Source organism: Trematomus bernacchii, unplaced genomic scaffold (assembly GCF_902827165.1).
Source record: "Trematomus bernacchii unplaced genomic scaffold, fTreBer1.1, whole genome shotgun sequence".
Classification (NCBI taxonomy): Eukaryota; Metazoa; Chordata; class Actinopteri; order Perciformes; family Nototheniidae; genus Trematomus; species Trematomus bernacchii.
In genome coordinates this window covers 453,857-468,856 of record NW_022987707.1, presented here as the reverse complement: position 1 = coordinate 468,856, position 15,000 = coordinate 453,857, and the positions used below count along the sequence as shown (strand labels likewise).

At 41.7% G+C, this 15,000-nt stretch overlaps 2 protein-coding genes and 1 pseudogene across 2 annotated transcripts in view; 2 read left to right on the top strand and 1 right to left on the bottom strand.

Annotated features, from left to right (window-relative positions):
• The window catches only part of LOC117490895, a 6,326-nt pseudogene extending 2,541 nt beyond the window's left edge, over positions 1-3,785 (top strand).
• Positions 3,786-4,175: 390 nt separating this feature from the next.
• On the bottom strand, positions 4,176-8,775 carry LOC117490901 (runt-related transcription factor 3-like). The gene is made up of 6 exons (XM_034140679.1): positions 8,766-8,775; positions 8,256-8,476; positions 6,254-6,413; positions 5,243-5,347; positions 5,093-5,158; positions 4,176-4,471 (listed from the first exon to the last, which is right to left on the bottom strand). Exons 1-6 carry the CDS (start codon positions 8,773-8,775, stop codon positions 4,176-4,178), a joined length of 858 nt encoding a protein of 285 aa, XP_033996570.1.
• Positions 8,776-11,131: 2,356 nt separating this feature from the next.
• The window catches only part of supt3h (SPT3 homolog, SAGA and STAGA complex component), an 11,563-nt gene continuing 7,694 nt past the window's right edge, over positions 11,132-15,000 (top strand). Inside the window, 5 exon segments of the mRNA XM_034140671.1 lie at positions 11,132-11,212; positions 11,806-11,871; positions 12,589-12,671; positions 14,211-14,295; positions 14,392-14,478. Of these exon segments, the coding sequence (XP_033996562.1) occupies positions 12,592-12,671; positions 14,211-14,295; positions 14,392-14,478 (252 nt within the window). The 5' untranslated portion in view covers positions 11,132-11,212; positions 11,806-11,871; positions 12,589-12,591.

The following is a 15,000-nucleotide window of genomic DNA, read 5'->3' as shown; positions in this document are numbered from 1 at the left end:
ATAGTTCCATTGTTGAGGTCTACTAGAATAGATTTATACTGAGCAATGTTCCAAACTCACATTGGTTTCTCATACAGCATCTCTGTATAGTATGTGTATTCACTCTCTGCCCTAAACGGCTTGTTGGAGCTCCTGCCCCCCCCCCTCCCTGTGAGCCCAGTGGCCGCCTGCGAGACAGCGAACCAGCCCGAACACACACACACACCCGCAGCCTGGCTGGGAGTTTGTGTGTGTGCTCACACATCGACTCACAGCCTCGCCGCGTCCCGCCGTCTCAGGGAGGAGAAATCGGCGGAGCTGCAGCTGAGAAAAGATTGAGTGTGTGTGAGGAAGTCCGCGGATTGGCCCAAATGGACCAATGGGTCCATTTGGGTATGGGCACGTCCAGTGGCGTTTCTATATGTACAAAAGTGGTGGGGCACAAAAAACGTAGATGTCTATATATAAGCTTCTGCAGTGACGTGCAGTGAGGTTCATGGCTGCTGAGGCACTGGCACTGACTCTTCAGGTTTACAAATATTATATTTTGACCTAAACCAAAATATAATATTATTTTCAAAAGCTTTTTTGTCTGATGCTTCGATTAATTTTAAACAGACAGTTCAACAAAAGGATACCCAACAAATGTAATTTTATCATTTAAATATTGAATTGTTCTCTCTTAGTAAGATCCCATTTTCAATAAAATGGCGGTCTTACCTTGACTTGAAGATGAAGTCCATTTGCCTATCCTTCTGGACAAACATTTCTATTACTTTTTTGTAAAAGTCCTCCTTATCTTCTTGTAGTTTCAAAAGTCTATCATAAATCTAATCGATAGATTTATGATAAAAAAATTATAAAAGTAGGGTAGACATGTGGATGTTATCCGGCTGAACAAAACGTGCATTTATCTAACAGGTACGTTTCCCACAGATCTTATTTCGAGCTATTTTCTAAAATCCTATGGAGAAACCTCATTGCTTTTTTGTGCTTACTTCCTGGTTTTAGGACGCGTCACTGCAGCTCTCTCGTCTCCTCTTCACACAGCACACTTTTCGCGGCACACGTACTTACAGCCAATCAGCTCTGAATGATGTGAGATGACGTATGGTGGGGATGGCAGCTCAGTGCCCCTCTGGTCATTATTTTTTTGCCACACACATTAAATAGGAAAATACTCTGAGCATGCGCAGTGTAGTTTTTACAGTCACGTTCACTTAGACAGTGAGAGGGAGGGGCATAATCAGGTTTTGTCCCACATGGCTCTAAACAGCTCAATAGGCACACACTGTGACTGTAGACACTAATTAGAAGAACACAGACTAAAACAGCAATGTACAGACGAATCAGATGATTAAACATGATCTTAAAATATATTTTATATATATATATTTTTTTTTTGCATTATTTGTAATACTTTCTGCTGACACTAGGTGCCCCTAATGACCAGTCGCCACTGGGCACGTCACTGTACCCAGGAAGAAAAAGAGAAATGTCCAACGAGGCGTTCTGGGGCAGCATAGACAGCTCTTCTCTGTGTTAGAGTTTTACTCGCTACAGGGTGTACTTTGAGGGTTTGTGACTCTGCAGACCGTTTACATGCAGAAGCTACAGAACACACAAGGGGACGGGTAATAACCGGAAAAGCATGACATGGGACCTTTAATATAAGTGTGTTTATGTGTGTGTGTGTGTTTGTGTGTGTGTGTGTGTGTCCTTCTCTCCCTGCAGCAGTGTGAAGAGAGAGAGAACTGGGTGTGTGGCAGTAACGGGCGATCGTACAGAAACCACTGCGAGCTGCACAGAGACGCCTGCAACTCACACACACACACACTCACACACACCAAGATACACCTGGAGCACCGAGGACACTGCCTGGGTACACACACACACACACACACACACACACACACACACACACACACACACACACACACACACCTGCAGATATGTGACGGTGTTCTGTTTGATTTTCAGAGACGCCAACAGAGACGGACGTCAGCCCCAGTGAGTCCTTACAGAAATATAAAGAGGCATTTTTATTATTATTTGCTTTTTCATTGAAATGCTCATGACTGTTTGTGCTCCTGTGTGCAGTCGTGTGTTTCCTGTCTGACCGTGATTGGCTGAGACAGAGAGTGATCCAGTGGATTCAGCAGGAAGTTCAGTCTGACAACAGGACGTCAAATGAGCCCTTGACCAATCACCTGCTGCGAACATACTTCAAGGTAAACATTGACTTTCATTAAAATACTTAGAATTAATTTAGATTTTAATTTGGTGCACATTTTGCAAAAGGACAACTAGAGAAACAATGATCTAAATGAGCATAACAGGATATTTAAAACAATCTAACCCTTTGTGTGTGTGTGTGTGTGTGTGTGTGTGTGTGTGTGTGTGTGTGTGTGTGTGTGTGTGTGTGTGTGTGTGTGTGTGTGTGTGTGTGTGTGTGTGTGTCAGTCGTACGATAACGGGGATTCAGAGCTGGACTCCAAAGAGTTCCTGAGTTTCCTGAAACACAACGAGACGGCGCTCAACATCACGTACTCCGACACACTGGAGACTAACATGCTGCTGAGGTACACACACACACACACACACACACACACACACACACACACACACACACACACACACACACACACACACACATTGCGTTAGTAAAGGTGTCATGGTGTCCCTCAGGTCTCTGTGTGTGGACGCTCTGATCGAGCTGTCGGATGAGAACGCCGACTGGAAGCTGAGTTTAACGGAGTTCATCAACTGCCTCACACCCTCATACCATCCATACGAGAGAAGTAAACACACACACACACACACACACATACACACACACACACACACACACACACACACCTAAAGAAAGAAGTTGTTGTTTCTCACCGGCATATTGTGTGTGTGTGTGTGTGTGTGTGTGTGTGTGTGTGTGTGTGTGTGTGTGTGTGTGTGTGTGTGTGTGTGTGTGTGTGTGTCGGTGTGTGTGTGTTTTGTGCAGAGTGTGCTCTGGAGGATGAGGTGTTCGAGGACGGAGCTGAAACTCGGATGGAGTGTAACAAGTGTGTGTGTGCCTGTGGAAACTGGGTCTGCACCGCTCTCATCTGCAACGGTAACACACAGACATACACACACACACACACACACACACACACACACACACACACACACACACACACACACACACACACACACACACACACACACACACACACACACACACACACACACACACACACACCACACACACACACAAATGTATCTATGCAAAAATATCCAAACATTTTTTAGATAGTGTTTCATAGTCGCTGACTCTAAATTACAGTTTCATTTATTTTGACAGCTGGTTTTTACATCTTTGTGTTTTAGAGGAGCATCAGGAGGAGGTGGACTTTAAAGGAGGAGCAGAAGGAGAAGAGCTGACGGAGGAGGAGTGGAGCCGGAGGGTGGAGGAACTCAACGCTCTTTAGACCGACTGCACGAAGAAGATCGCAGGAAATGCCGACAGAAGCCATTTCACACCGAGTCAGATTGTGGTTTGAACCAGAGCAGCATGGAGGTCGGATCGGCACCAAAATAAATAAATAAGTGGTCCGAAACACAATTTCATTTTTATATAATTTAATATATCTTTTAATGTTCATATGCATATATTGTTTTTTATGTATATGTATAATTATGGCCGTTTTTTAACTTTTCTTAACGTTTATTTTGTTTATTATTTAACAAAAATTAGCAAAGAGATTTCCAAAAACTGATTTTGCCAAAATGCGTTAGTGTTTTATTGCTAATGATATGTGTGTTTGGGTTGGGAAATGAATGCTGATTTAATAAACACTTTATTGTATGAGAATGTAATTGTCAACTTTTACATTTCTTTAATAGAAAAGGGATAATTGCGACATCAATTTCATCAGATATTTTTATTTATTTCTTGTTTAAACCAATGGACATTATTAAATAATAGTCAGAAAGATTAAATAAATACATATTATTAATAACAAAGGCAAACTACACAAACACTGCAACAAAAGTCAAATTTAAATATTATTTTTACAGATTAATGGGAGATATGTATGTCACAAAAAATCGTGAATTTCTATTTTATTTTAGACGTATAACATATAAATAAGAAATAATAATAAAACATTTTATAGAGAAATTACAATAAAAAAAAAGTATATTGAATAAAATATGAATTAATATGGCCTCCAGACAGGCTCCTCCCCCCGCAAAGAAAGACACGCCCCTTCGATGTAATTGGACAGAGCCGAGACAACATTTCGGTCGTCCCCCGTGCTTTGGATCATTTGGTTCGGTCCGTAGTAGAAGCTGCTGGGTTGGAACGGACCACTGTGGCTCAGAGGAGGGGGGGACAGGTAGCTGTAAGGGGGGGGCTGGGTGGAGTAGGAGAGGTGGTGCATTCTGGGAGAAGACATTTGACCCAGGAACGACGCCTCATTGGTCCATAGAGAGGAGGGGAAGGATCTACAATCTGGAGAGAGACAACTATTACTGATTATAACAAATAATAATGAAGAACATGTTGATTGTTATGAGAGAAAGGAGGCTAATGTTGGGCTATAAAGGAACTACAGCACGGTCACATGACTTCACGTCACCACCGCTAAGCTAAAGGTGGCTAATGTTGGGCTATAAAGGAACTACAGCACGGTCACATGACTTCACGTCACCACCGCTAAGCTAAAGGAGGCTAATGTTGGGCTATAAAGGAACTACAAGCACGGTCACATGACTTCACGTCACCACCGCTAAGCTAAAGGTGGCTAATGTTGGGCTATAAAGGAACTACAGCACGGTCACATGACTTCACGTCACCACCGCTAAGCTAAAGGAGGCTAATGTTGGGCTATAAAGGAACTACAAGCACGGTCACATGACTTCACGTCACCACCGCTAAGCTAAAGGAGGCTAATGTTGGGCTATAAAGGAACTACAGCACGGTCACATGACTTCACGTCACCACCGCTAAGCTAAAGGCGGCTAATGTTGGGCTATAAAGGAACTACAGCACGGTCACATGACTTCACGTCACCACTGCTAAGCTAAAGGCGGCTAATGTTGGGCTATGTTAAAGGGTTTAAAGTACACCTACCTGTTGATGCAGTGCTGCTGCAGGAGGCCCTGAACGCTCCTAATTTCACCTCCTTTTGCCTCTGTCCTGTTCGAACACAGGAAAGAACAGTTAGCTTTGGATAAAAACATGATTTTAATTTATGTATTTCATCCTCTGGTGTTTACTGACGTCTCGGCAGCCGCTGTCCGTCCACAGTTACTTTAATGGCTTTGTGTACGGTGGCGACCTGAGGAGGAGAGGTCATCACGTTGATGGAGAGGGTGAAGGTCTTACCTGAAAAAAAGAACAACACACACATTCACATATTTACAAAGCTACCTGTTTACCAGAGATGGCAAAAGTAAACACATCCTTTCCTCAAGTAGAAGAACAGATACTCGTGTTTAAAAATACTCTGGTAAAAGTAGAAGTACTGACTAAACTTCTTTACTCAAGTGAAAGTAAAGACTTTGAAATGTACTTCAGTAAAAAGTACCCATAACTAGCAGCTGTTTTAAAGAGTACCTGAGCTCCCTTTATATTAATAGAACAATAATGTCATTGTTAGCTAATGAATGTTTCCATGCTGAACAACGGCAACATGACAACGTTTTCATTGGTCCCTCTTCTTTAGAGAAGACCAGGAAACGATGGATACACGGATCGTGTTCAAATCAATAGGCACGCAATGACTCTAAATAATAATGATCACGCCACCAGACACACATTCAAACTAAAGGAACCAGCCTGTTTGGGAAATGTGAGAAGTAGAAAGTACAGGTATTTGTGTTCAACATGTGAGAAGTAGAAAGTACAGGTATTTGTGTTCAACATGTGAGAAGTAGAAAGTACAGGTATTTGTGTTCAACATGTAAGAAGTAGAAAGTACAGGTATTTGTGTTCAACATGTAAGAAGTAGAAAGTACAGGTATTTGTGTTCAACATGTGAGAAGTAGAAAGTACAGGTATTTGTGTTCAACATGTAAGAAGTAGAAAGTACAGGTATTTGTGTTCAACATGTAAGAAGTAGAAAGTACAGGTATTTGGGTTCAAAATGTAAGAAGTAAAAGTCAAAAGTGGTCCGAAAAATAAGTAGTGGAGTAAAGTACTGATACCAGAAAAATGCACTTAAGTACAGTAACGAAGTATTTGTACTCCACTACTTCCCACCTCTGCTTATTGTTATCAATGTGTTTTCACCTCTGCCGCTGCGCCCTATGAAGCGCAGGTCAGTGAAGTGGGCGTGTCCCTGCTTCATGGTTGCTGTGGCGTTACGTAGCTCCGCCCTGCTGTTGTCATCATTCCCGGCCATCACCACGACAACAACACCGTCAGGAACGTCGTTTCCCAGGGCAACCACCTGTAGTCCGGAGACACACAGGATTACTTTCTGACAAAAGGTTTAAAAACTACAGAAATATTACAAATCATATTAAGTATTTTAGGGGGGGTTCTTTAGCTAAAGCTTGAATAAAACTGCAGCGAAATTCAAGGTATGCCAGAAAAGGAGGAAATAAGTCCTTCTATTAACATATTTGTATTTAATTGTACCCCTCTCTAAGCTTTCTAGGGCAATATAACCATTTTATATTTAGCATTATCCCTCCTAACTCATCTATTTAAGTAACACTTGCATTATTTTTTGTCGAAATGACTATAATGACTATAAATAATATATACATCATTTTGTCCTTTTATGATGTTTTTTATGTTATTCACTCATTTTTAGTTTGTTTTAAACTATGGGGACTAGATCCAGACGTCTATGTCTAGTTGCAGAGCTAGGAGCCAGTTGAAGAGGACTAAAAACTATTTTCAGAGATCTAGTGACTACTTGAAGAGTTAAAAGGAATAGTTGCAGAAGTCTTTAGGACTATTTGTTGAAATCGGAGTGGAGTGCACCAGCTGGGCGTAAGACTGGGCGTAACTCTACGTCCGACGTAGAACCGAAGGTTAAGACCAAACTAAAGTTATGACTAGTGCACCATTTAAGCCCTGTATGCGTTGCGTGTAACTTTTACGCCTAGTGTGGAGCAGGCGTAAATCGGAAAGACAGACTAGTATCCATGGGAACGTAAAACAGGCAAGAAGGAACATAGCGAAGGCAGTGCGTCTTGTTTACATGTTTAACAATGAAAGGGCATTAAGAAGAGAAAGAGTCGTCCGTGATCGAACAAACCCACTGGACATCTATTCAGTGAGCTGATGGAGAGGTTTCGTTTCGGCAGACAAGCCCTTTTTGAATTAATCGAGGAGATCTCCCCTCAACTACAGCACGGATCAGACAGAAACGCTCTCCCCAACCTTGCAGGCGCTGATTGCTGATTACGCTAACGGGGGCTTTGAATGGAGAAGTTCGAGTGTTAAATTATGTCTTCCATTTTTGTAAAGCACTTTGAATTGCCTTGTGTTGAAAGGTGCTATATAAATAAACTTGCCTTGCCTTGCCTTGCCTTGCCTAGACGTGTGTTGCTTGGCAACAATGACTGTTTCGCGTGTATTGACGTGGACGCGCATTTTAAGACTAGGCGCAGCTACGACCGTGACTAGCCAGGCTTGGTGCACTCTGTGTTAATTCAAATCACTAAGTCGGACGTAGCTAAGCCCGACGTTAGAGTTAAGACCTACTTTTTTACGCCCAGCTGGTGCACTCCAGGGACTAGTTGTAGAGAACTGGGGACTAGCTGGAGAAGTCTTTAGGACTAGTTGCAGAGGACTGAGGACTATAGTTGCAGAGATGTAGAGACTAGTTGGAGAAGTCTTTAGGACTAGTTGCAGAGGACTGGGGACTATAGTTGCAGAGATGTAGAGACTAGTTGGAGAAGTCTTTAGGACTAGTTGCAGAGGACTGGGGACTATAGTTGCAGAGATGTAGAGACTAGTTGGAGAAGTCTTTAGGACTAGTTGCAGAGGACTGGGGACTATAGTTGCAGAGATGTAGAGACTAGTTGCAGAAGTCTTTGGGACCAGTAGCAAAGATCTAGGGAATCTTCACAGACATTTCAGGACCAGTTGCAGAGATCCAGGGACCAACTGGTTCAAGAAGTCTTTGAGAGTAGTTGTAGAGACCTAGACTTGTTGCAGAGATTCGTTTCTGTGCTTTTTCACTTGAACACTGACTCATAATAAACCTGTAATCTGTGCCTTGGCATGGTTAAACCCCTGAATTAAACTCTATGTGATATATAAGAGTGTTTCTCACGCTGAAGACCCTGGGCAGGCTCTTGTTGCTCCTCCAGTGCTGCGGCAGGCTGCTGCACAGGAAGTTAGGGCTGTCGGTCTGAACCAGGCCTCTAGGGGGCGCTGTGCCGCGGAGGGATATCACATCATGGTCCTCCTGCAGGCCTCTAGGGGGCGCTGTGCCGCGGAGGGATATCACATTGTGGTCCTCTGGTGGTGATGGCCTCCTCTTCACAGCAGGATCTGAGAAAGACAGAAATATTTGAATATTTTTGTCTTTATATTTTTATAATACAATATCTGTTTTCTTTTCGTTTTCTTTTCTTATTACTGCCGAATTTTATTCCACATTTTATTCCATTTCTATGTAAATACTTCTATATTTTACTATAATTTTTAAAATATTTTTTAATGTTATTATAGTTTTCTTAAAATAGTTCTCTATCTGTGTTTTTAATGTTCGTTTTACTTTTATGTATGCACGACATCAAGTCAAATTCCTCGTACGTGTCGACCTGGTGATAAACCTGACTCTGATTCATTACTGCACAGGTTTTCCTTTAATGTGTTTTGTTGTTGTTTGAAATCAAAATGCATGGGACTAGTTAAAGAAGTCTTTGGGACTAGTTGCAGAAGTCTTCAGGACTAGTTGAAGAGGACTAGGGACTAGTTGCAGAAGTCTTCAGGACTAGTTGAAGAGGACTAGGGACTAGTTGCAGAAGTCTTCAGGACTAGTTGAAGAGGACTAGGGACTAATTGCAGAAGTCTTTGGGACTAGTTGCAGAAGTCTTAGGGACTAGTTGCAGAAGTCTTAGGGACTAGTTGCAGAAGTCTTTGGGACTAGTTGCAGAAGTCTTTGGGACTAGTTGCAGAAGTCTTTGGGACTAGTTGCAGAAGTCTTAGGGACTAGTTGCAGAAGTCTTTGGGACTAGTTGCAGAAGTCTTAGGGACTAGTTGCAGAAGTCTTAGGGACTAGTTGCAGAAGTCTTTGGGACTAGTTGCAGAAGTCTTTGGGACTAGTTGCAGAAGTCTTTGGGACTAGTTGAAGAGGACTAGGGACTAGTTGAAGAGGACTAGGGACTAGTTGAAGAAGTCTTTGGGACTAGTTGAAGAAGTCTTTGGGACTAGTTGCAGAAGTCTTTGGGACTAGTTGCAGAAGTCTTTGGGACTAGTTGCAGAAGTCTTTGGGACTAGTTGAAGAGGACTATAGTTGCAGAAGTCTTTAGGACTAGTTGAAGAGGACTAGGGACTAGTTGCAGAAGTCTTTGGGACTAGTTGCAGAAGTCTTTGGGACTAGTTGAAGAGGACTAGGGACTAGTTGCAGAAGTCTTTAGGACTAGTTGCAGAAGTCTTTGGGACTAGTTGAAGAGGACTAGTTGAAGAGGACTAGTTGCAGAAGTCTTCAGGACTAGTTGAAGAGGAATAGGGACTAGTTGCAGAAGTCTTTAGGACTAGTTGCAGAAGTCTTTGGGACTAGTTGCAGAAGTCTTTGGGACTAGTTGAAGAGGACTAATTGAAGAGGACTAGTTGAAGAGGACTAGTTGCAGAAGTCTTCAGGACTAGTTGAAGAGGAATAGGGACTAGTTGCAGAAGTCTTTAGGACTAGTTGAAGAGGACTAGTTGAAGAGGACTAGTTGCAGAAGTCTTCAGGACTAGTTGAAGAGGAATAGGGACTAGTTGCAGAAGTCTTTAGGACTAGTTGCAGAAGTCTTTGGGACTAGTTGCAGAAGTCTTTGGGACTAGTTGAAGAGGACTAGTTGAAGAGGACTAGTTGCAGAAGTCTTTAGGACTAGTTGAAGAGGACTAGTTGCAGAAGTATTCAGGACTAGTTGCTTAAATCCAGGGACTAGTTGCAGAGGACTAGTGACTAGTTGCAGAGGACTAGTGACTAGTTGCAGAGGACTAGTGACTAGTTGCAGAAGTTTTTAGGACTAGTTGCAGAAGTATTCAGGACTAGTTGCTTAAATCCAGGGACTAGTTGCAGAGGACTATAGTTGCAGAAGTCTTTAGGACTAGTTGAAGAGGACTAGGGACTAGTTGCAGAGATTTGTTTCTGTGCTTTTTCTCTTGAACACTGACTCATAATAAACCTGTAATCTGTGTCTTGGCATGATTAAACCCCTGAATCCCAAATGTATTTATTCAAGGAGGAAATTGTTGAAGATGCTGAAGAGGTTTTAGAATGAAAATAAATACATAATAATAATAAAATGTTTATATGAATAACGAGAGGCTAAAATAACATCTTTAACATTGTACTACAATATATAACAAAAATACAACGGTTAATATTTCTTTATATTAAAATGTATACTTGTTACAGACATTAAAATGCATGCTGTAAATCAAAATCAGAATTAGAAATCATTTGTTGAATTCGATTTTGTGACAATTGCTCCATTTAAAATACATAAATATAATAAAAATATTTATAAAACATATTGTAGAATATATCTGTGCATATTGAACTACAATGTATAAAAAGAATGAATATGAAGTATTAATATTCACTCACTCACTCACTCACTCACTCACTCACTCACTCACACACATACACGCACGCACGCACGCACGCACGCACGCACGCACGCACGCACGCATGCGCACGCACACACACACACACACGCACGCACACACACACACACACACACACACACACACACACACACACACACACACACACACACACACACACACACACACACACACACAGAGCCTCTACACTTGATAATAATATTTCCACACAATATAAAGCATTTTAATGCGCTTGTTATTTTCACATATTAAAACAATTAAGAAGATATATGAGTGACGACAATTTAACCGCTTTATAAAAAAATAGTGCTAAAAACTACAACTCCCAGAATCCCCGCCGCAGCTCTTGGTTCCTGAATCGTCATCAAGTCGCGCCGAAATCAAACACATCGTAAACAGGAGCAGAAACAACGTTTAGAAACAAGTTTTGGTGGGAATTTAAAGGTATTTAAACTAAATGTATGAGTATTTGTTCATCTTCTTGCTCCCCCATGTCTCCCCCCTCTCTCTCTGCCTCTCTTTGTGTTTTATCACCGCAGGTTTGAACAGGAGGGAAACGCGACGCTTTATTATTCACATTTACTGCAAAAAAACACTCGTATTTCCCATTAATTGCCAGATTTAGCCTTTTTAATTAAGTTTAACACGGTTAGTATAATCGATGTTATTCTGTAACTGTTCTGAGAATCTACAGGTGTTTTTTGGACATTTTTAGGCAAAAATAAGTAAAGTTTCAACTTCACAATAATTATTTTTACGTTTTCCTTAAAATAACATTGGATTTAAATGTATAATAAAATAATAAAAAATCAATAAAACAAGTACTTAACTTAATATAAAACAATCAATACAAATAATTGTGAATAAAATTAATGAAACATTTTAAATATGACATGTTTTCTTTGTTTCAACGCTCATTTGCAGTGAAACAAATATACAATCTACTGTAGAGTTTATCGGAGACTAGAGGACGTTTAGAAACTATTTTTAGATCTCTTTTCTCCTCATTTTCTCTCTTTGTGTTTCATGCACCGCAGGTTTGAATAGGAGGGAAGCGGCTCTTTATTATTCAGATCTACTGCCGGGGGACTGTGGTCACACCTGTGAGTGTGGGTGTGTGGGTGTGTGTGTCTCTCTCTGTGTGTGTGTGTCTGTCTCTGTGTGTGTGTGTGTGTGTGTGTGTCTGTCTCTCTGTGTGTGTGTGTGTGTGTGTGTGTCTGTCTCTCTGTGTGTGTGTGTGTGTCTGTGTGTGTGTGTGTGTGTGTCTGTCTCTGTGTGTGTGTGTGTGTGTGTGTGTGTGTCTGTCTCTCTGTGTGTGTGTGTGTGTGTGTGTCTGTCTCTCTGTGTGTGTGTGTGTGTCTGGTGTGTGTGTGTGTGTGTGTTCTGCTATGTTGTTATTTTAGTTCTGCAGGCCGTTTTGGTTAAATGATCCATACAAGTACATTACAGACTACATTTAGATCAGTGTCTGTTGTTGACACGGTGTAAAGTAACTAAGTACATTTACTTAAGTACAATTTTATGCTACTTGTTCTTCTACTCCTCTACAGTTCAGAGGTACATGGTGTACTTTTCCTCCACTACCTGTATTTAATACCTTTAGTTACTTCACAGATGTGGATGAATGATGTGAAATATAATCAAGTGTTAAATCAGACTGTAGTTCCTCCTGGAGTAAATCCACAAGCTACCTTGCAGTATACAAAGTCATTCAAACTAGCTGCACCTTTACCAGCTTCGAGGACACTTTCATGATCAATCATTATAAAACATATCATATATATTATTTAATGTCAATGTTTCTTGTCTCTTTTCTCCAGGAGATGAGCAGCCCGATGGCCTCCAGCTCTAAAGAGCGTCCAGCCAACAGAACCAGCTTCATCCCCGAGCTGCAGAGCATGATGTGAGACACACACACACACACACACACACACACACACACACACACACACAACACACACACACACACACACACACACACACACACACACACACACACACACACACACACACACACACACACACTCACCCCAGTACATCACGGAGCTGCTGAACAGACTGTTTGAAGCCATCGTAGAAACCTGTTTAACACAGAAATGATTTTTAGTCAAAGTCAACTTTATTGTCAATCTTTTAGTTTGTGTGAACAGAGATCGAAATACCGTTTCCCAGAATCCAGAGGAATACAAAGTACAAATATATATATATATATATATATACACAATCAAGTGACACATTTGTACATATGCACACAACAATCGATATATACAAAATAACAGTCACTTCAATATCTTTGAGAAATGTGCATTCGTGCAAGACGGTCCAATTCAGGAAATGTTTAGGAGTTCAAAGTTAAAACACAACGTCTTCATGTCACTGCTCAAAGATGATTTAAAACTAAGTTATTACAAACACATCATTACATGAAACAAAGGAGACATTACATTGCCAGCATGTTAAATCAAATAGAAATGTAAGCATGTTAAATATTAATATGTCATAACTCGAATTTAGTTTACAATATTAGAGTGACTAGTTAACACGGAAATTACATTTTTGGACGCATCGATTGCAAAGAAATGATCATTATATTCCTAAAAACACATCAGCATGAAACAGAAGGACAGTGTGACAACAGAGAGATTCACTTCTGTGATAAGAAAAACAAACAATTAGAAAAATACATTTACTAATTATGACTAAAATATAACAATGAAAAGACAATCTCTGTATGAGGTATTTGCAAAACACTCCTGCTGTGACTGTTTTTCTGTCACAAATTAAATATTTATGTGGGTTTTCGTAGAGAAATCCCCCCACGGTGTGTTCCTTTTTAGTGTGTGTTTGTGTGTGTGTTGTGGGGTACTCACCTTGTGTTACAGCTGTGTGTGTGTGTGTGTGTGCAGCAGAGGTCTGGTGTCGGTGGTCAGAGAGCCTCAAACCAAACTAAACTAAACTAAACCCCAAAACCTGAAAACCTGAAAACCCATCGCTCAGAACAACCCACAGTCACCAACCTGAGCGGATGACTGACAGCTGCCGACAGCCAATCACAGCACAGATAGAGTGGGGGGGAGGAGGAGGGGGGGGGATGAGGGCGAGGAAGGAGCTCCAGGATGTGGCTTCAGGTCAGATGGCCTGGAAGTGGCTTTTCTTCATGCAAATCCACGTTTCACCAAAATGTGGTCAAGGTGTGTGTGTGGCCTGTCCACCTCAGTGTGTGTGTGTGTGTGTGTGTGTGAGGACTGGAGATAGACCTGTACACACACACACACACACATATTTCTCAGGCTTTGTTGTCATCGAGGCAGCAGCAGGTTTATCGTCTCATGAGTTTTTATTTTATTTTAATCGACAGTTATATTATATATTGAATTGGAGTGTGTTTAATGGACAGGTGTGTGTGTGTGTGTGTGTGTGTGTGTGTGTGTGTGTGTTTCAGGTTTGCTCTAGGTGACGCTCGCCGGCCTCTTTATGAAACGGCCGCTCTGGTGGAGGACATCATTCACACACAGCTCATCACTATGGTACACAATACTTATACTGCATACTACAGTGTACAAGTACTACATATATACATGTTACATATTGGTGTATTCATTATGATTGATGTGTTGAACCAGCTGCATCAGGCCTGTGAAGGAGCCACTCTCCGGGGGTCGAGGGTCATCTCAGCCGAGGACATCCTGTTCCTGATGAGGAGGGACAAGGTACACACACGCACACACGCACACACACACACACACACACACACACACAGACACACACAGACACACACACGAACACGCACACACACACACAGACACACACACACACACACACACACACACACACACACTCACACACACAAAGACAGACACACACACACACAAAGACAGACACACACACACACAAAGACAGACACACACACACACACAGAGACACACACACACAGAGACAGACACACACACACACACACACAGAGACAGACACAGACACACACACACACACACACACACACCACACACACACACACACAGAGAGACATCACCACACACAGCACACAGAGACACAAGAACAGAGACAGAGACAGATGACAAGGAGACAGACACACAGGAGACCAGAGACAAACACCACACACACACCACCACACACACACCACACACACACACACACACACACAAACACACACACACACACACACACACACAACAACACACCACACACACACACACCCACACACACACACACAC

Bases quoted from the DNA above. Each gene is read 5' to 3' on its own strand.
- LOC117490901 (XM_034140679.1), bottom strand. The intron at 5,348-6,253 runs GTGAAAACACAT...TCTTTTTTTCAG, and splicing joins CATAGGGCGCAGCGGCAGAG to GTAAGACCTTCACCCTCTCC. The intron at 5,159-5,242 runs GTCAGTAAACAC...GTGTTCGAACAG, and splicing joins CGGACAGCGGCTGCCGAGAC to GACAGAGGCAAAAGGAGGTG.